The sequence below is a fragment of the Tachypleus tridentatus genome, chromosome 10 (assembly GCF_004210375.1).
Source record: "Tachypleus tridentatus isolate NWPU-2018 chromosome 10, ASM421037v1, whole genome shotgun sequence".
Classification (NCBI taxonomy): Eukaryota; Metazoa; Arthropoda; class Merostomata; order Xiphosura; family Limulidae; genus Tachypleus; species Tachypleus tridentatus.
The window spans coordinates 10287060-10303973 of NC_134834.1; the positions used below are offsets into that span (position 1 = coordinate 10287060).

General features: G+C 32.7%; 2 protein-coding genes across 3 annotated transcripts in view; one reads left to right on the plus strand and one right to left on the minus strand.

Moving 5' to 3' along the window:
• Positions 1-1124: 1124 nt before the first annotated feature.
• On the plus strand, positions 1125-8728 carry LOC143228735 (E3 ubiquitin-protein ligase CCNB1IP1-like). 2 transcript variants are annotated; one of them, XM_076460028.1, is made up of 5 exons: positions 1125-1320; positions 2196-2228; positions 2723-2920; positions 4391-4459; positions 8365-8728. In XM_076460028.1, the coding sequence occupies exons 1-5, from the start codon at positions 1221-1223 to the stop codon at positions 8514-8516; spliced, it is 552 nt and encodes a 183-aa protein (XP_076316143.1). In that variant the 5' UTR covers positions 1125-1220; the 3' UTR covers positions 8517-8728. The 2 variants fall into 2 exon arrangements, with proteins under 2 accessions (XP_076316143.1, XP_076316144.1); XM_076460029.1 differs by having other exon boundaries at positions 1127-1320; positions 2208-2228.
• Positions 8729-9404: 676 nt separating this feature from the next.
• The window catches only part of LOC143228734 (uncharacterized), a 30405-nt gene continuing 22895 nt past the window's right edge, over positions 9405-16914 (minus strand). The window contains exons 7-8 of the mRNA XM_076460027.1: positions 13756-13898; positions 9405-13103 (exon numbers count right to left, since the gene is read on the minus strand). Coding sequence (XP_076316142.1) covers positions 12933-13103; positions 13756-13898 — 314 coding nt within the window. The 3' untranslated portion in view covers positions 9405-12932. The remainder of the gene's footprint in view (positions 13104-13755; positions 13899-16914) is intronic.

Consider the following 16914-nt stretch of genomic DNA (forward strand, 5'->3'; position numbering starts at 1 on the left):
AAAAAGAATACAAAATGGAAGGTTGAATTATAAACTGGGAAAGGGTAAGAAAAAAGAATACAAAATGGAAGGTTGAATTATAAACTGGGAAAGGGTAAGAAAAAAGAATACAAAATGGAAGGTTGAATTATAAACTGGGAAAGGGTAAGAAAAAAGAATACAAAATGGTAGGTTGAATTATAAACTGGGAAAGTGTAAGAAAAAAGAATACAAAATGGTAGGTTGAATTATAAACCGGGAAAGGGTTAGAAAAAACAATACAAAATGGAAGGTTGAATTATAAACTGGGAAAGGGTTAGAAAAAAGAATACAAAATGGTAGGTAGAATTATAAACTGGGAAAGGGTAAGAAAAAAGAATACAAAATGGTAGGTTGAATTATAAACTAGGAAAGGGTTAGAAAAAAGAATACAAAATGGTAGGTTGAATTATAAACTGGGAAAGGGTAAGAAAAAAGAATACAAAATGGTAGGTTGAATTATAAACTCGGAAAGGGTTAGAAAAAAGAATACAAAATGGTAGGTTGAATTATAAACTAGGAAAGGGTTAGAAAAAAGAATACAAAATGGTAGGTTGAATTATAAACTGGGAAAGGGTTAGAAAAAAGAATACAAAATGGTAGGTTGAATTATAAACTTTAAGAAAAGAGAAAGAAGGTAAAAAGAAAGATTTCATGATGAACTGGGATATATAAAAAGAAACAAAAGAAATTCAGAATTTCAAATTAGGAAGTGATTGAGAAGGTTATAAAAATGATTTATTATGAAATGAGTAAATAACAAATATTGTAATATCCAAATCTAGTGACATTTTTATTATTAAAGTGTGTTATTTTTACATTTTGTGTTAATAGCAAGGTACTCGGTGCATTCAGGTCACTGTAGATTTTAACATTTTTGTGTATGTATGTGTGACTATTAATGTATGACCATGTTTACTACAGTGATCTACACAGTTTGTTGTATAGAATTAGCTTTATCTATTTACGGTTGATTTGAGGAGTTACTGTACCTTTGTTCAGAAGAAACATTTATTTTATTTACATATTCAAGTTTAGGAATCTGAACTCTTGGAAGATACCTTGACAAAAGCTAATAAATTGGTTTCTGTTATTTTTGTAGATTGGGTGAGGTTTTAAAGAAGTTTGGTGTTTTTAAGTCACATGAAACGTTTCATTCTGGATTTTTAAAGAAATCTTTTTCTCAGGTGTATCAAGAAGTCATGTACCAGGAGTACACAGCAAAGAAGAACAAGGACCGTTTGGTTCAATTGGAACAATATTATGAACAGGTTTTAGAAAAAGCAAAGGCAGAAATAACGTGTATCCTTATTCAGTTCCCACAAACCTGTATTTATTACAGATCGAAAGGAATGTTTTGTTATTTCATGATAGGACTCACAGTTTTGAAAATCCTTACACTATGTAACAAAATGTTTACTGTTTCTTGTTCCTGGACAGAAAGTGTTATTTCCCAGTTGCTTATGCCTAAAGTAAATGGAAAAGACCAATTTTTCTCTTCGAACTTTGCTTTTGTGACCTGGGAGTGTATAACAAAAACATGATGGGAAACTATGTTTGGGAGCTGATACGTGAAAGTGATTTACATTACAGTCGCAAATCTCAAAAAACTACTCACTTCTAAACATGTTTGTGTAACTTTAGTATAAATACATGTAAATCTTGATTCATATGTTGTTTTATTCAGACCTTATGTAAATGAAATTGTGTAGATTTGCCCATTTTTAAATAGAAAATTTCATTATCCAGGTCACAAAACCAAAGTTTGAAGGGAATAATGGCCATTTTCTGTACTTTTACAACATAAGCAGTTAAAAAGTAACACATACCATCCAGGGACTATCTTATGTGTATATTAAAATGTTGAAGTTCTGTAGAGGGATTAAGTATTATAGACCTGCTTTCATACATTCAGTACTTATAATCTGACAGTTGTTAAATTTAAATCTGTGTTAAGTTCTATCTCCATGTTTCTAGGTGACTGTAACCGTTTATCACATGTAATCGGTTCTCTCTCGTTGAACTACCATAAATGAAGTAAAATTAAAATGAGTTAATGTGCTGTAAGTGCTTTAATTAAAGTAACAAAAAAAAACTTAAATAAATTTTTATACTGGTTTGTTTTAGCAGAAACAAATAATTTTCAGAAAATGTTTCAAATACATTTCTTTAATAAGTATCCTATTTAGATGCTAAACAACAGATTGAGAGTAAGTATATTATGTGAAACATGGCTGATTTTGAGCTGTTTGAAATTTATTTCGATCATTACACTACGATATATGTGGTGCCACATAAAATTATTAGGAAAGTCAATGCAGAAAAAGGTACCACAATTAATATTTTTTCATAAGTACATTTCACAGAGTATTTGGATAAAACAAATCTGTAAATAATACGTAATTTTTAGAAATAAAATATTTAACGTTTTCTGTTAATTCTGTAGTAAACAAAAGAATCTCATTTAAAAACTAGATTCTTGTTGTAACAATAGTTTATTATTACTCAGCATAATGTTTGAGTTCATCGTGGTATAGTTTTAACTCTTCATTTAAATTATACGTTTCTCAACGTGAATTACTTTAGCAAGAAATCTGTAGAAAAACATTTAATCCAGGCATAGCAAGAAAAAATAGTCAAGATAACCGTGAGTTACCAGTGACTTTTAACAGTTAGCATATGATATAATAAATTCATATTATAGCAAAAAACAAAGAATTAGAAACTGAAAGGCAAAGAATTGCGGAGCTATCGGAAAGGTTGATGGAACAGAGGCGACAGTATCAGAAACTACAGTCGATGTACGAAACCATGAGAAGGAAAGCCATATCTCCAGCTATCTATCACAAATGTTCCACTGCACATAAAGGTGATGTTTCGTTTGGAATGTGTACTGCAAATGGTAAGTGTTAATATATCTGCTAATCAGTTAAAAATAACCACTCTGACATTTTAATGTAATCAAAATTGTATCTGGTTAAGCATACTCTATGGTTATTTGAATTTTTAAAAATGGTCTTAATCACAAACATTAGAGGGCTAATTTTTAACTATGGATGGTAGAGCAGTCACTAGGCATTATGTAATACCTCTCAGAATTGATGCTAAGCTAAGAAAATCAAAATTTTGAGTGACACAATTTTCTTTATATCATGATTCATGGCACAACTTATGTTTCACCGTCAAACATGGTCTAACTGTTGGTCTGTAGGTCCATGATTTGAATCCTACTACACAATAATTACACTCTACACTTTGAGATTGTTGGTGGTTTATAACTATTCACTGAGACAAGAGTAGCCCAGAAGTTAAACTTACTCTGTGATCATTTGGTTTATAACTATTCACTGAGACAAGAGTAGCCCACAAGTTAAACTTACTCTGTGGTCATTTGGATTATAACTATTCACTGAGACAAGAGTAGCCCACAAGTTAAACTTACTCTGTGGTCATTTGGATTATAACTATTCACTGAGACAAGAGTAGCCCACAAGTTAAACTTACTCTGTGGTCATTTGGATTATAACTATTCACTGAGACAAGAGTAGCCCACAAGTTAAACTTACTCTGTGATCATTTGGATTATAACTATTCACTGAGACAAGAGTAGCCCACAAGTTAAACTTACTCTGTGGTCATTTGGATTATAACTATTCACTGAGACAAGAGTAGCCCACAAGTTAAACTTACTCTGTGGTCATTTGGTTTATAACTATTCACTGAGACAAGAGTAACCCACAAGTTAAACTTACTCTGTGATTATTTGGATTATAACTATTCACTGAGACAAGAGTAGCCCACAAGTTAAACTTACTCTGTGGTCATTTGGATTATAACTATTCACTGAGACAAGAGTAGCCCACAAGTTAAACTTACTCTGTGGTCATTTGGAGTTTTAAAAAGGATTACCTAGTGGTTTTAACTCTTTATTCCCACTGGTTTATTAGTTATAAGCAGCTGGTACAAGTAGTCATTACGTAGTTCTGTGTGAATACCTGAAACACAGCTTAGAATCCACATGTTTCAACAGTAGTGAAGGTTTATAAAATTAGAACTGTTATAAGACGATTAGTATCTTATTGATTACATTCTAATTTTTATGTTTTTAATGCACAAAACAAAATCGATCATTACACAGTGTTTGCACTGTGCATAATTATCAGAAGAGATAATTATGAATAATTGAATGTTTAGAGAGAAGCTATTGAATTACACAGGCTAATATTTTTGTCTCCAATGTAATTGGTTGAATTCATTCTTTAAAAGAACACCTAAAACCAATAAGAGTAATACTTGAAAATTTACAGCAGAACTAAAAAGAAAACCTTTTGCTTGACGAATGTTGATGCAGTGTTTTTTATAACTTTTACAGATATCTTACGACCACAAGGGAACTGGATGGGTGACTACAACAGAAATAACTGTGTACAGCAGGCAGAAAGTATGTAACTAACAAATTACAGGAACTCACTTTCGTTGTTATCAACTCATCCTATTTTTCGAAGTCTCAAGTAATCTGAGCTATCAGATAGATATGTAATATTTTATTTTTTGTGCATGCTTACCAATGTTTCAAAGCAGTTGCAAATTAAAAAGAAATAATGTATCTGACATAAAGAAGACGGGTAATATAAGTGTTGATTCAAAGAACACTTCATTATTCTATAACCCTATCAGTTTATCCTTTCCCTGTCAGAGACCAGCTGAGAGGAAAGAAAGATCCATCTTTCAGAAGTGCTTTGGTTATATGAGGTTATACCACTGAACACTTGTAATTAGGGTTGCCACCTGAACAATTTTGTTGATGTTTCATCATTTTTGTCAGAATCTGTGAAACACGTGATAAAAATAAGAAACATGTCACACTCGTTATAACAGGTGGTAACGGCACACTCGTTATATTACTACTGAATAAAGAAACATTCTGTAATATATGTACACATAACAGGTGGTAACGGCACACTCGTTATATTACCACTGAATACAGAAACATTCTGTAATATATGTACACATAACAGGTGATAACGGCACACTCGTTATATTACTACTGAATAAAGAAACATTCTGTAATATATGTACACATAACAGGTGATAACGGCACACTCGTTATATTACTACTGAATACAGAAACATTCTGTAATATATGTACACATAACAGGTGATAACGGCACACTCGTTATATTACTACTGAATACAGAAACATTCTGTAATATATGTACACATAACAGGTGGTAACGGTACACTCGTTATATTACTACTGAATAAAGAAACATTCTGTAATATATGTACACATAACAGGTGGTAACGGTACACTCGTTATATTACTACTGAATAAAGAAACATTCTGTAATATATGTACACATAACAGGTGGTAACGGTACACTCGTTATATTACTACTGAATAAAGAAACATTCTGTAATATATGTACACATAACAGGTGGTAACGGTATTGAAGAGTGGGAAGTTTAGATAATTAGTTTATGTACCCTGGACAGTAAATAGTTATTACTTCATTGTGTACCCTGGACAGTAAATAGTTATTACTTCATTGTGTACCCTGGACAGTAAATAGTTATTACTTCATTGTGTACCCAATACAGTAAATAGTTATTACTTCATTGTGTACCCTGGACAGTAAGTAGTTATTACTTCATTGTGTACCCTGGACAGTAAATAGTTATTACTTCATTGTGTACCATGGACAGTAAATAGTTATTACTTCATTGTGTACCCAATACAGTAAATAGTTATTACTTCATTGTGTACCCTGGACAGTAAGTAGTTATTACTTCATTGTGTACCCTGGACAGTAAATAGTTATTACTTCATTGTGTACCCTGGACAGTAAATAGTTATTACTTCATTGTGTACCCTGGACAGTAAATAGTTATTACTTCATTGTGTGCCCTGGACAGTAAATAGTTATTACTTCATTGTGTGCCCTGGACAGTAAATAGTTATTACTTCATTGTGTGCCCTGGACAGTAAATAGTTATTACTTCATTGTGTGCCCTGGACAGTAAATAGTTATTACTTCATTGTGTGCCCTGGACAGTAAATAGTTATTACTTCATTGTGTGCCCTGGACAGTAAATAGTTATTACTTCATTGTGTGCCCTGGACAGTAAATAGTTATTACTTCATTGTGTGCCCTGGACAGTAAATAGTTATTCCTTCATTAAGTGTCCTGGTCAATGAGTGGTTATTTCTTCATTAAGTGTCCTGGCCAATGAGTGTTTATTCCTTCATTAAGTGTCCTGGCCAATGAGTGTTTATTCCTTCATTAAGTGTCCTGGCCAATGAGTGTTTATTCCTTCATTAAGTGTCCTGGCCAATGAGTGTTTATTCCTTCATTAAGTGTCCTGGCCAATGAGTGTTTATTCCTTCATTAAGTGTCCTGGCCAATGAGTGTTTATTCCTTCATTAAGTGTCCTGGCCAATGAGTGTTTATTCCTTCATTAAGTGTCCTGGCCAATGAGTGGTTATTCCTTCATTAAGTGTCCTGGTCAATGAGTGGTTATTCCTTCATTAAGTGTCCTGGTCAATGAGTGGTTATTACTTTATTATGTGTTCTGGTCAGTAAGTAGTTATTACTTTGTTACATGTCCTGGGCAATAGTAGTTCTGGTCAGTAAGTAGTTATTACTTTGTTACATGTCCTGGGCAATAGTAGTTCTGGTCAGTAAGTAGTTATTACTTTGTTACATGTCCTGGGCAATAGTAGTTCTGGTCAGTAAGTGGTTATTCCTTCATTAAGTGTCCTGGTCAATGAGTGGTTATTCCTTCATTAAGTGTCCTGGTCAATGAGTGGTTATTCCTTCATTAAGTGTCCTGGTCAATGAGTGGTTATTCCTTCATTAAGTGTCCTGGTCAATGAGTGGTTATTCCTTCATTAAGTGTCCTGGTCCATGTGTGTTTATTACTTTATTATGTGTCCTGGTCAATAAGTAGTTATTACTTTATTACGTGTCCTGGGCAATAGTAGTTCTGGTCAGTAAGTAGTTATTACTTTATTGTGTCCTGGTCAATAAGTAGTTATTACTTTATTACGTGTCCTGGGCAATAGTAGTTCTGGTCAGTAAGTAGTTATTACTTTATTACGTGTCCTGGGCAATAGTAGTTCTGGTCAGTAAGTAGTTATTACTTTATTACGTGTCCTGAGCAATAGTAGTTCTGGTCATTAAGTATTTATTCTTTTATTACGTGTCCTGGGCAATAGTAGTTCTGGTCATTAAGTATTTATTCTTTTATTATGTGTCCTGGTCATTAAGTATTTATTCTTTTATTATGTGTCCTGGTCAGTAAGTAGTTATTACTTCATTGTGTACCCTGGACAGTAAGTAGTTATTACTTCATTGTGTACCCTGGACAGTAAGTAGTTATTACTTCATTGTGTACCCTGGACAGTAAGTAGTTATTACTTCATTGTGTACCCTGGACAGTAAGTAGTTATTACTTTATTACGTGTTCTGGGCAATAGTAGTTCTGGTCAGTAAGTATTTATTCCTTTATTACGTGTCCTGGTCAATGAGTGGTTATTCCTTTATTATGTGTCCTGGTCAATAAGTAGTTATTCCTTTATTATGTGTCCTGGTCAATAAGTAGTTATTACTTCATTTTGTATCCTGGTCAGTAAGTAGTTATTCCTTTATTATGTATCCTGGTCAGTAAGTAGTTATTCCTTTATTATGTATCCTGGTCAGTAAGTAGTTATTCCTTCATTATGTGTTCTGGTCAATGAGTGTTTATTACTTTATTATGTATCCTGGTCAATGAGTGTTTATTACTTTATTATGTGGCCTGGGCAATAGTAGTTCTGGTCAGTAAGTATTTATTCCTTTATTATGTATTCTGTTCAATGAGTGGTTATTAGTTTATTATGTATTCTGGTCAATGAGTGGTTATTACTTTATTATGTATCTTGGTCAATGAGTGGTTATTACTTTATTATGTGTTCTGGTCAATGAGTGGTTATTACTTTATTACGTATCTTGGTCAATGAGTGGTTATTACTTTATTATGTGTTCTGGTCAATGAGTGGTTATTACTTTATTACGTGTCCTGGGTAATAGTAGTTCTGGTCAGTAAGTAGTTATTACTTTATTACGTGTCCTGGGTAATAGTAGTTCTGGTCAGTAAGTAGTTATTACTTCATTATGTATCCTGGTTAATAAGTGGTTATCACTTCATGTACGTACCCTGGTTAGTAAGTAGTTATCACCTAGAGTTAGTTCGGATACTATACCATCTAGCCAGGAATCAAGGGTGATCAAAACATATTAGTTCTGTTTCTGCACAGTTTGTCACGTATTGGTCATATCTAATAAAAAGTACCTTTCATTGTAGGAGAATTTGTTCTGAGACCTGTTCACACACCTCACAACAACAGTAGAATTGATGGCTTACAATTGTCTTCACTTGGAAACCGTCTTGTGGAACTAGAAAACCAGCAGCAATTCATGTGTATGAAACAACAGGGACATAAAATCAAACAGTAATGTTTAATTATTGTAGATCATTCTAACTTCTTTATTTGTGCACTTAAGTAGTTCAGTTTATTCAATGTCATATATATATAGATGGTTTATAAAACCCATGTTGTTTACACAGAAATACATGTTAGAATTTGTAAAGTTATTGATTTATATCAATTTTATTTTAAATGTAAAAGTCTCAGATGAAATAATTAATGAACCATTCTGTTTATGAATATTGAGGTGTTTTATTCACATATAATAATTTATCGTTCTTTTTTGACCCTCAAGTGTTAGTGTAAATTCTCTTTTCTTTAAAGTATGTAGTATTGAATGGAATATTTTATAAGTTACTACAGTTAGATTCAAGGTTGGTCTGACATGCAAAAGATCTGAAGCCATAATTATGAAACATTGGTGTGGTTAAGTACATGCAGTACTGTGATTGCTTCAGTATATACAATGTAGTTATAACAAATGCTCAAGTTCATTTGTAGCAATGTTTCCTCTATTAAGAAAGGACGAATATGTTCTTTATATTATGAAAAATGTGTTTATTCTTATTAACAGAACTTGTACCTTAACTACCCGAAAATATTGGAAGTGCTTGTGTTGTCAGAGCTAAAACCAAGTGAAAACGTGACATCAAATTTGTTTGGTTGTGTTCTCACCATGAGATTGAGAGTACAGATGTTATCCCACCTAAACCCATTTAACAATGCTCATGTGATTGTCTACTAACCCTTATTAACAAAAATTAGCCATTTACAAATATTTATTATAATGTTTAACACATCGTTCGTGTACTACGGATTACTAGTCACTTGTGTATTGGTTGTGATTTAACGTCAATGGGGCAAATAGCCTTAATGGTACAAGATTTACACATTGGCTATAAAGCAACATACGTTGTTTAGTTGAAAAAAAAATTATTTATTGGGAATACCAAGCTAAGATACATCACAGTTCTATGATGTTGGTTACATTACATCACATCATGCTATATTCACTAGCAGTACAGTACACCAACATCTTGTAAAGCTACAGTATAAAATTGAGCACCTATAAGAAAAGGGAGATGTTACAGTGGAAATGGAGCTACTGTTGAGCTTTCACAGACTTGTTATTTTCACTTTTCAAGAAATAAGCACAGAAAAGGATAAAATACGACATTAGAATATAACACATTGTGTAGAATTACGGTGTTAATATGCTGTGATAAGTGTTTAGAATCACACAGATTCCTCCTCTGAATTATTCAATCTGCGTGTCTTCTAACTACCATAAGAGATTACTTTTGAACGTAGCTTCAATATACCACAGCATGTTTACATCTTACAGAAAGGATATGTTAGAATTAAAGTGTTGCTCACAATAAATAATTACTGACAGTGTAATTTTCCTCTTGCATATTATTAATCTAGGTTACCTGACCTCTTGTTCATTAATAATAGAAGTAACTCTTATCTAATAGTCACCTAGGTAACATGACTGTTTGTCGCTTGGGTCAGTGGTTCGTACCCTTTCCCAACTGAGCAGCAGCCAATTCTTATACAGTCGTTTCACTGACAGCTTCTTACAATGTTGAATTTTTAAAATACTTTTAATTTACAATATAAAACAACATAGGTAAGTATATCTGTAAACACAAACTTTGTTTTCCAATTATTTTGTGAAATATCTCCTTGTAGGTCTGTGATGAGGAATCAGTGATGTAGATTTTGATACAGTAGCTCTATATCCAATTCTTATTTAAAAAAAACAACTGCTTGTAGAATAAATATTTAATACATTAAGTCAGATAATAGTGAAAAATAATATCTAGTGTTATTGTAGAGACCTGCTTCTCACTGAAAACCTGAATAATTTATCTTGAATTTTCTCTTACCTTGATTAATATTAAACACATCTATGATTAGGTTCTTATCTTTTTCTTTTTTTTACCAAAAATCTCACGAAAAATTTTCAAACACATACTTTTACACCATTGTTGATTTTGTATTAAGAAACAGCTTCCTAGTTCAGTAAGATAGATCAATCGCTTTATAAAAAGGTACGTCTAATTTCCTTATGAAAACCCACAAACGGTTAATAACACTGTAGGCATCTCTACATTTAATGGGTTGTATTCTAAGATAAATATACAAACTCAGGCACAACTTTGATATATATGTCCAGGGTTCGAGTGCTGTTACTTCTTTTATTCACAATTTAATATTAGTATCTCATCCTAAGATTTGGTTATTGGAAGCAAAACTGTACACTGGAATTATACCTACTGTCTTATGATGCTACATTGCACAATGAACATTAAATCTGACAGTACTTGAAATTGAAACCATACACTAGTGTCAGTGTGTCCCCTAAGAAGTTCTCTGTTCCTACAATATGACAGACTACTTTTGTTCGACAGCTGTGAGTGAAAATTATTGAGTATTGGCAGATATTTTGGTTGGTGCACGTGACATGATGATATTCAATAATGTGAAAATTTAAACCATACAAACTTATAAGAACAGTTGGATAGTGTGTGAAAACAACATCAGATAACCGTAATTACAGAGATTTAAACCATACAAACTTATAAGAACAGTTGGATAGTGTGTGAAAACAACAGCACATAACAGTAATTACAGAGATTTAAATCATACAAACTTATAAGAACAGTTGGATAGTGTGTGAAAACAACAGCACATAACAGTAATTACAGAGATTTAAATCATACAAACTTATAAGAACAGTTGGATAGTGTGTGAAAACAACATCAGATAACCGTAATTACAGAGATTTAAACCATACAAACTTATAAGAACAGTTGGATAGTGTGTGAAAACAACAGCACATAACAGTAATTACAGAGATTTAAATCATACAAACTTATAAGAACAGTTGGATAGTGTGTGAAAACAACAGCACATAACAGTAATTACAGAGATTTAAATCATACAAACTTATAAGAACAGTTGGATAGTGTGTGAAAACAACATCAGATAACCGTAATTACAGAGATTTAAACCATACAAACTTATAAGAACAGTTGGATAGTGTGTGAAAACAACATCAGATAACCGTAATTACAGAGATTTAAACCATACAAACTTATAAGAACAGTTGGATAGTGTGTGAAAACAGAAAGCTCGATTCTGGACAACACATTGAGTACAGATATATTACAAGATAATAATACGATTGTTGAGTTTGTAACCAAAATATTTGATATCATACTCAAAATAACATGATAATTACATATGAGGAAAAGTCAATCGGGAATATTGACATATCTTGTAGGATCCATCAGAGACAATGTCAAGATATTGTGACACATGTCAAAACAATTGTTTGGCAGTTTCAGTTAAATACCGATTAACATGTTTGTTTTTCACAGTTGGAAGTGTTCAGATGAAGGAATATATTTACCTTCACTTTTGACAAACCTTTTATTTGGGTTCCTCTGCCACTTATTTTCCTCAATTCTGACAACACAATGTTTGTCTCCAACCCCTAATGTGAAATGCCTCTTCTTTTTTTTTTTTTAACTCTAGGTCTTTGGATGGTCAGTTAATATCCAGGGTTTGAATCCCCACACAGAAAAAGTGCAAACAGCCCATTGCACTAAAAAACATAGCACTAATATTTCTACTTAAATGGATACAATTACAAAAAACAGTTGTGCACTTCCATACATTTTACCATCTAGAGTATAAAAGTAAGAAACAAAACTTACACTTAAAGCCACAGGTGTCAGCCTACAGAATTAGACAACTTAAGACTCCTTATGAATGACTTTACCATTTTCTGTTAACTGTTTTTGTAATGGTCATCAACCCAGAAAGAAGTCACAAACCTACAAGACACTTGCTCTAAGTAGGATATTTACCTACAATTTCTTGCATTCACTATTTTGAAGAATAACCTTGGGTCGTGTTATTCCTTCTATAATTATACAAAACTGTTAAAGAATCTTAAACAATAATTTTATTTTTCAAACTAGACTACAAGCAATCTGTCACTAAAGGATTTAATAAACTCACATGCATCCCATCACTTCTGAAGTATTTGATATTTTGTCTAGTCTTACTGTAATCGTAGCATGATGATTGATTTTAGGGGTAATTTATTCAGTGACAAAATATAGACATGTGTAAATTGTAAAAATAATCCCACAAAAGAGAAAGAGAAACACGTTTGATGAAGGGATGTGACAAAAATAAAAACGTTTATAGAGAATAACTGTGTAAACACATAATCTAAAACTGATTTTGTTGTTAAATTTTCACAGTTAAGTCATGTTAAGAGGTGAGATTATGCAGAGATATATTGGTAGAATATATCACAATGGTCACAACTTTTTAAAAAAAAAGTTACTTGTTTGACTTGTATATTGAATAAAACAATATTTAAGCTAAGCCATAAACACGTGAAAATGTAAAACCCATTGGTTTAAAGTGCAGTTCTTTCATCATAAACAACAATTGCCTCATTATCCACCAGCGAGTCGGTGTCTTTGTGAATGAAAGGTAAGATGAGAAAGGAGTTCTGACTCTTGGTCACTGCTATGGCTGCTGCACTGTCGTTTCTCATGCGGTTTTTCCTTTTCTTGCTGAAATTTACCTGAAACCAAAGAATTATTTGTTTTGTTTTCCTCGCAGAAAATTTCAGAGAATTTGACACGTGTATAAGAATTAGATATAAAAAGATCGGTAAACATTCCAAACAAGTTGTCTGTATCAAACAAAAAAATACTGTCAAGAAATTTGTCTCTTTAAATACGTTTCATCTGTTACTATCTATAAATTTTTTCCATCTAAAACATCGGTCGTTGGCTCTAGAAATTCACCAACACATATTTTTACAAATGTTGATTTATGACATACATAACGTGCTGGATAGTGGAGTCGAAGTCTGTTTGTTTTTTGGCTATCTGTACTCGGTCCACCACTGGGGAATCAAACCTTGGATTTTAGAACTGTGAATCCCGTAACTTAGTGTTGACCTGGAGTTAAAACAGCTCATTCAATAAGCTGACCTAGTTACTTCTGTCCTTTGTTGTTGGTATACTTTATGAAGTAACATCAGTGTGTGTGTGCATGTAATGTTTAAATTGTATCGTTGAAACATACTTTACAATAATCTACTGTTTTGGGTTTCAGGCCTGTCAGTAAATAAAATATGCTGTCCCTGTAAAATGGTCTATTCTGAAATTATTCTAGTTAAGAATCATCTTTTGTAAATAAACATTTACTATAGTAAAGTGGTAACTTACTTTGGCATACAACTCATTAAGGTCATCTTCAGTTGAAAGTGGCCGAAGACGAGAATGTCCCCATGCTGGAAGGCTTCTAGTTTTCATTATAGTGTCAGGGGTCATTATGAACTGGTGAGTTAATCCATTTAGTTCATCTAATCCTGTAAAAGTTCATTGCAAAACTTTTTCTGTACATGGTATATTTAGTTTTTGTTTTACGTAAACAAACTGATAAGTTAATGGAAATTATATTCTGCCTTATTCTCTAAGGAGATTAAGTTTTATTGAGAATTTATTTCTGAACCAAAAACTCAGGACAGTTGCAAAGACTCCACTGGAGGTTTTAAAGTTAGGTAGCACCGCTTAAAGAAATGTAGCTATGTATGTAAAAACAGTGAATACATTTATGAAATACATGTTATATTTTTCCTCTTGGAATGGATGGTTTACATTTAAATATGGTAGGAGTTTGCTTGTTTCTAAGGGTTATTAACTCAGCTGTATAGGAAGTTTTAAACTAGGACTAGACAGTGGGGAGGACCAAGAAAACTAAATGTAAAAAGGATGCAGAGAAAAGTCTAACATAAGAAATAAGTAAAGTAGTAGTTACAAGGACAAGACTAGTTGTTACCGTTGTGAAGTAGCAGTTACAAGGACAGGACTAGTTGTTACCGTTGTGAAGTAGCAGTTACAAGGACAGGACTAGTTGTTACCGTTGTGAAGTAGCAGTTACAAGGACAGGACTAGTTGTTACCGTTGTGAAGTAGCAGTTACAAGGACAGGACTAGTTGTTACCGTTGTGAAGTAGCAGTTACAAGGACAGGACTAGTTGTTACCATTGTGAAGTAGCAGTTACAAGGACAGGACTAGTTGTTACCGTTGTGAAGTAGCAGTTACAAGGACAGGACTAGTTGTTACCGTTGTGAAGTAGCAGTTACAAGGACAGGACTAGTTGTTACCATTGTGAAGTAGCAGTTACAAGGACAGGACTAGTTGTTACCGTTGTGAAGTAGCAGTTACAAGGACAGGACTAGTTGTTACCGTTGTAAAGTAGCAGTTACAAGGACAGGACTAGTTGTTACCGTTGTAAAGTAGCAGTTACAAGGACAGGACTAGTTGTTACCGTTGTAAAGTAGCAGTTACAAGGACAGGACTAGTTGTTACCGTTGTAATGTCAGAAATATAAGAAATGAAACAGATGACTTTTAAACACTGGTATGAATGAAAGATTCTGATGTAACAGGAATAACTGAAATATAGTCAAATATAGATGATTTTAATGACAAAGTACAGGGTTACAGGTTATTTAATAAGGACAAAGTATGATGGTTTAGGTTTCTATTAGTGGATATAAAGTACAGGGTTACAGGTTATTTAATAAGGACAAAGTATGATGGTTTATGTTTAGGTTTCTATTAGTGGATATAAAGGCTTTTAGTGGTAATTTGTTTCAGATCACCAAATGATATTGATGGAATTCGTGGGAAACTTTACAATAACATTAAGATTTCAACTGTTAATGAAGTCATAATTATGGGTGATTTTAATTCTGGACACATTTGTTGGGAAATGTTAAAGACAAATCATGAATGAGAAAGGTTTTTGGAAACTGTTCAAGATGGGTTTCTTCATGAATCAGTCAAGGAACCTACTGGAAATAATGTTTTAGATTTATTGTTCATTTTAAATATAAGAATGATCGAAAAGGGTAGAAGTGAAAAACATCTGGATGCAAGTGATTATTGTTGTAGTAGGTTCATTGTTTTGCTACATATGGAGATAAGGAATAATATTTTGTTTACAAGTTTAAACAAAAACACATTTTGAAGAGATCCAACAAGAATTATATATTGTGAATTGGGCAGCTGAGTTATTTTGAGACACTAATCAGATTATTATGAATTTTTCTGAGTACATTAAGAGTAAACAAATCATTATAATTGGAGTAGGACTTTTGAGGAATGGTAAAGGATGGCTAGTATCTGATGGTAAGGATGACTAGTATCTGACGGTTGTAAGATTATTGGGTTGTTCAATTTTCCTTTTTCTTCAGTGTTTACTAACAAAGATTTAAGCAATATTCCATATCTTGAACAGTTTATAAATGGAAACAAGATCAAACAAAATGACTGTATTAATTCTAAGCTGGTTAATAATAAAAACAATAAGGATCTTCAGCCAGATGACATTTTCCCAAAGGTTTGGAAGGAGGTTAAGGATTGGATATGTGAGTCACTTGCTAATACTTGTTTGGTCAGTCCTTGTATAGTGGTCAGGTATCAGAGGACTGGAAGTTAGCTTATGTCACTCCTGTTTTCGAGGGAAGTGATAAAAATTGTCCCAATAATTATAGACCCCTTCAACTTACATAGTTGTGGGAAAAGTTTTGGAAAGTTAGTTAACAAAGTTTAGAATGTTATTTGTTCACTGAGGGAAACTCTTGCCTTACAAATCTTTTGATGTTCTTTAAAAAGGTTACTGTTTAAGTAGATGAGAACAAGGATGTAGATTTGTTGTATTTAGATTTTCAGAAAGCATTTGAAAAGGTTCCACATAAAAAGCTTGTAAAATAATTATCTCTATTGGTATGCACGATAAGTTAGCAATAGAAGAGTGGCTGGATGGAAGACAGCAGAGGGTTGTTACAAATAGAGTTCAGTCAAACTGGATTCATGTCATCAGTGGGATACCTCACAGTTCAGTCTTAGAACTTTTGGTCATTTTTATTGACATCAATGACACAGATGAAGAAATTGTCAATAAGCTACTTAAATATTCTGATGACATTAAGATCTTGGTTGTTGTTGGCTGAGACAATTTCATTTTCTAACAGGGTGGTTGGCTTTAGAATGGGTTGCTTTAAGATGTTGTAGAAGCAGTAAATTTAATAAAAAGCTTGATGTGGATGATAAGGGCTGGCTTTAAGAATTTTTTAAACTCAGTTTATAGGATGAAACAGCCAAGGTGAACCAATAGATCCCATTATGTTGATTACCTATAAACGTGGCACTGACATAGTTAATATCTTTAGTGAAAGTACTATATTTTCACAAATTACATTACCTTCATCTAGCAGTAAACAATATATTGTTAAACATTTATCAACCTTTAAGGAAACATAAACATATAAACAAATAAAAAGGTGCATGTTTACATCCCAACCAGGAGTTTTAATTT

Coding starts and splice junctions, on each gene's coding strand:
- LOC143228735 (XM_076460028.1), top strand. CDS start 1,221: ATGTACCAGGAGTACACAGCAAAGAAGAACAAGGACCGTTTGGTTCAA. Junction 2,229..2,722: donor TGCTAAACAACAGATTGAGA/GTAAGTATATTA, acceptor TTCATATTATAG/CAAAAAACAAAGAATTAGAA. Junction 2,921..4,390: donor TGGAATGTGTACTGCAAATG/GTAAGTGTTAAT, acceptor TAACTTTTACAG/ATATCTTACGACCACAAGGG.